Source organism: Pygoscelis adeliae, unplaced genomic scaffold (assembly GCF_000699105.1).
Source record: "Pygoscelis adeliae isolate BGI_AS28 unplaced genomic scaffold, ASM69910v1 Scaffold130, whole genome shotgun sequence".
Lineage (NCBI taxonomy): Eukaryota > Metazoa > Chordata > Aves > Sphenisciformes > Spheniscidae > Pygoscelis > Pygoscelis adeliae.
This window is the reverse complement of record NW_008824031.1, coordinates 5,077,407-5,082,322: the sequence shown is the minus strand read 5'-3', so window position 1 is coordinate 5,082,322 and position 4,916 is coordinate 5,077,407. Positions and strand designations below refer to the sequence as shown.

The window sequence follows — 4,916 nt, the reverse complement described above, 5'->3', positions numbered from 1 at the left end:
GCATTAAGATAAAATTCATTAGTGCTTTAAAACACTTGCAAAATTAACATTACCATTTAATGCTTCCTTTCTGTCTTTTTGCCTTCTCTTCCCCCCTACGTGTGTCCTCTTCTCATGTGTTTTCACACTTTCACACCCATCACTGCAAAAATTGAGATTTTTGTCATTTGTCCAAGAAGGATGGCAGCCTTCACCCAAGGTGGAAGAAATTTGAACTTTCTTACCATAAAAAAGCCATATTTTCGACCAAAATTCATATACTAGGAAATTAGGGATGTAATCTGAAGTATTTAAGTTAAGAATCATTCCACAGTTTCTCATGAAAGCTGTAGTTCAGGCTTTTAGAGCTCCTGTTTTCCTTTTTGGGCCCAGAGGTGACATTCTGTATCACATGCTGCAGTTTCTCTCCATGGAGAGGTGAGGAATTTTGCTCACGGTGCTCAAACATCAGCTCTGACAAGGCAGGACGTCAGCATGCCCAGATTGGAATATTTCTCATTTCAGCCCAAACCCTTCACCTCGGGGACGTTCACTTTGTTCCGTGGAGAGCAGATGTTTTTGTGACAAATGTAATTTAGCAGAAAACCAGGTGCTCACTTGAAAAATAACACTGGCAATATTTTTTTACCAGCAAAAGGAATAAAATTACTAAAGAAATTCTGTATTCAGTACATGCCAGGGAAACAGAAGCTGGTAAAGGAGGTCAAGGAGAGCGTGAGGCTGCTGCGGCGTGTGGGGAAGGAGTGCATTGACCAGAGGAGAGAGGCCATCCGGAATGGGAAGGAAGCCACGCTGGATATTCTTACGCAGATACTGAAAGGAGATGGTAGGGGACACATTGCTGTTGGATTTAATTCATCTGTGGCATGTTTTGCCATGAGATCTGGGGAGGCTTATTTTCAGGATCTGAACTTTGATCCTCTGATGTCTTCAGGAGGGTTTCTTCACACTGAAGGTAGTGAGAGTTGCTTTGAAAATTCCCCATTTCTTTGTGTTGGATCAAATATTGGTTGCAAGTCACTGCTGAGCTGCCCGCTCAGCATCCCCTCCCGATGCCACCTCAGACAAAATGTGCAAAACAGGGCAGAGCATTCTGGCCGTTCCAGCTGGGGCATGGGGGCGTTTTCTAATCTCGTTTGCTTTTCTCTCTTGACAGCTCTGGAGGAAACTAGAGATGATGAAAACATTCTGGATAACTTTATCACTTTCTTTGTTGCAGGTTGGTAGATATTTTAACGTTTGGATATGTCATGTGGGAAGCTGTAATCATTCTTGAGCCATCTACAGGGTCATGATTAATGTCCTTGTTCACTCCGTGTGACGCTGCTGTAACCAGGAGTCACTTGGTTGGAAGACAGCAGTATTACACTGGCATAGGACCAGCTGGGCAAGGTCTGAAGAGAACTCTTAGTTTTCTTATAGGCAAATGATATGTTATCCTCCTTCGGTCATATCAACACAGCAAATAATTCCAGGCCAGTGGTTTCCAACCTGCGGTGCAGAGGGCAGCACTGCCTGCTGGGGTGCAAGGCTATTTCTCGTGGGGTTCTGGCCCTTCCTCCAGATCCTGCTAAACCCCACTGAAAGCATCTTTAACATATTCCACGTGTCTTCGCGTCACCTCACCCACACGATTAAATGCCATTCTTGCCTTAAGAGTGTTAGTCCATGCTTGGTAGGAGAGGGCACTGTCAAGCCTATCAGAAAAAGGAGGGGCCAAGATGATGCATGAGGTAAACAACGTAGAAAAATCGATCTTGCAAGTCAGTAGGATTTAGGTTCCTAAGAAGGTGAGGTCAAAACACTGTTCTTTCGCATGAAAGACGGTATTGCAACAAATACATCTTTGCAGAAGTCTGTTTTCTGTCATGCGTTAAAATAATACGTATGCCTATCCATGAAAAAATGAAAACTACCCGCATAAAGCAGACATTTTAAAGAAGGTTAGAAGCTCTGTTTTCCCTCAAAACCAGTAAATCCTTGCTTCTCGGCAGGACTGTGTGTCCCATAATACGACCAGACAAGTATTGAACCTCGCTGGCCCTTCTGTTGAGGAGCTCATAACCAGTAGGTGCCATATGCAGCCACTGCAGCATTGAGTTGAGCAAGACGGCTCGTATCTTTACCAGCTATGTCTTGCTCTTGTCATTCTTGAAAGCTCATTACATAGAATTTACATTCCTTTTAGTGCTTCCTTTAATTTCTAGCATACTTGAAATGAAACATTCACAGCCTGACTTTTAAAGTTTCCTGTTCACAATCATACTAGCAGACCATCTTTGTATCATGTTATTATTTCATACTAACCTTTAAACTGACTTTTGGTGTCGTTAGGTCATGAAACCACTGCCAATCAGTTGTCATTCACAGTAATGGCACTGGCTCAGCATCCTGAAATACTGGAAAGGTATGTGCGCTCCAATTTGCAAACCCAGCTTGCTGTTAATTTCAAGGTGAACTTAATTATAAGGATTATTAAAAAGCTAGGATCAATTCCCAATAAATTCTAGCCTCCCTTCCAAAATAAACAATTTCATAGTCCCAATATATCTAAAATTTTAAAAAAGCTTAGATGGAATTGGAATAATTCATCTTAAGTGATTTTTTTCAAAGCCTTTGTACAAAGCTGGTCCTGAGTCCTGCTTGATTCAGCTGCATTGTACACACAGTGCTCCATCCTGATAGGAGGCACAGGTTCGGGTAGGCTGGCTGGGAATCAATCAGTAAGCGTTTTGCCTGAGGATAGGAGTCAAAGTCCAACTCAATGTCTAGAAAGTAAAAAATGCAATTTGCCAACTTGCCTAGCAGGAAATGGGTGCCTGCAGCTAACATTTTTTAATTTAACTGCAGGCTTCAGGCTGAAGTGGATGAAGTTCTTGGTGCCAAGAGAGACATTGACTATGAGGATCTTGGCAAACTCACCTACTTATCGCAGGTACTGTAGGAGTGAGGTAAAATACCAGTCAGAGCTGTTTGGTAGCACTCCTGCCATCTCATGGGACTACCAAGAGGAGCCCCACACTTTTAAAATTTTAAGAGCAATGCCAATATTTGATCCTGATGGCATTTGTCCCCAGAAAGTCAGCAAGCAGGTACTGGGAGCTGTTTGCAGCAGCCCAGCCTTGCTGGGAGGGATGCTCCTCGAATTTCTTTCCAAAATTCCACACGATTCCTTCACTGCTTTCTTTAATTATTACCAAGCTGGGAGCTAGAGCGGAGTTGCTTAATCCCTACCTGTTTAAGCTGAAACCATAGCTGTATTTTAAGAAGGGTTTGCAACTTCAAGTCCCGCCTGTGCGTGAGTCCCAGTCGCTTCCCAAACTCACAGCTCTATTTTTGTTTGATTATTGTTAAAGCATTTCCAGCTATGATCTCATCATGTGCCATAAACTCAGCGGGATTTGAGGACATCCAAAAATAATGGCTATATTTTGCAATTTCAATTTTTTATTATTCAGTCTTGAAACACTCTTCAGTCACTCGGGGGGTGGGGGTGGGGGGGGAAGTTTGGTCCTAAAAGAGGTCTTGTGTATAGAAATGCTGGTTGGTAATGAACTGCAAAGCCAGGGCTTGGCTACTCGCCAGCGTTTGTGTTGCATATCCTTTTTTACAAGATGGGAGACATCAGTAGCCCTCAGGAGAGGCTGAATGACAGTCCTGGTAGCTATTCTCCCTGCTTAAATTCCCTGTGATTTTAGTAGTCTGCCGTGGTCGCTTTTCTCTTAAACTGTCCTGTCGAGGTGGGTGATGGTTGTTTTACCATTTGCCATATCCCATCCCACAAATCACTGTGCTTTGACAGCGGATAGATTCAAAGGTGTATTTCTCATAAGGAAAAGGCATCTCTGTGTGATTACAGAAATCAGCAGGTCTCCTTAGGCTTCTCCAAACACCATCACAATTATACCACTCCAATTAGGACGAGGTATCTAAGCCTTTCATTTTTAGGACATCACATGAGATCCTCTCAAAGCAGACCGTTTATTTAACAGAACAAGCTTGGATCTGTACAACCAAAATCACAGTCACCCTTGGTCAGAGCCAGTCCATCACTGGAGTATGAGAGACCACGGGACCCCTGTCCTGTCGCTCGGGCAATTCTGAATCCTTTTGTCTACACTTCTTTTTCATTAATCCACTCGTGCATACACGCCGTTAATTGCATTTGCAGTGCGATGCTAATGTGCACTGTTAATTAGGTTTCACTTTGATGAAATAAGCCATTCTTACAGCTCACTGCCACCAAAAGAAATTCTCTCATTCCGTTTTTTCTCACTGTTTCCTATTCATTTTCCTTTGCCAGGTTGTTTTTTGTCATTTTGGTGCTCTGACCTGGCTCAGCTCCCCAAGCAGCAGAAGCAGGACAAAGGCAGGAGCGGGAGTGCAGTGCTGAGAATGGGAAGGAGGTGGGAGCAACCACCCATCCTCGTGGCAGCCGGCGCCGAGAATGGCTCATCGGGGGCATGAGACTTCACTCTTAGATATTTCCTTTGAATTTGCTTCCCAGTACTTTTTCACTCAGTTGTTGACCTGACTTGAGGTGTTAGATCTGTTCAATGCATGGTATCTCTTGTGGTTTTTGCTTCTTTTTCTCTGTATTTTACTAGTCGTAAGAAAGAACCAGGCCTGAGGGAGCTGACTTAGCCATGTATTTTGCCCACAGGAGTCCAAGGCAGATACACTAGCATCTGTTCCCCAAGTCAAAAGCTCCCATTTGGCCAAAGTGAAAGGCCATAGGGAGGTAATTAATTTTGTTTCTGCTTCCTACACTATTAACTAACTGACCTTTTGTGCTTTTTGCTGATGCAGGTTTTGAAGGAATCACTGCGGCTGTACCCACCCCTCCCAGGGACGATACGCTGGATGGAGAAGGAGCACGTCATCGATGGCGTCAGAATTCCTGCAAAAACGACGCT

The 4,916-nt window shown here is 43.7% G+C and overlaps 1 protein-coding gene across 1 annotated transcript in view; it reads left to right on the top strand.

The window, feature by feature from the left end:
- LOC103920698 (cholesterol 24-hydroxylase) overlaps positions 1–4,916 on the top strand; it is a 14,642-nt gene that overhangs the window by 5,810 nt on the left and 3,916 nt on the right. The window contains exons 9-13 of the mRNA XM_009328534.1: positions 670–826; positions 1,157–1,219; positions 2,335–2,407; positions 2,851–2,935; positions 4,810–4,916. The exon at positions 4,810–4,916 is cut by the window's right edge and continues 2 nt beyond it. Of these exons, the coding sequence (XP_009326809.1) occupies positions 670–826; positions 1,157–1,219; positions 2,335–2,407; positions 2,851–2,935; positions 4,810–4,916 (485 nt within the window). The remainder of the gene's footprint in view (positions 1–669; positions 827–1,156; positions 1,220–2,334; positions 2,408–2,850; positions 2,936–4,809) is intronic.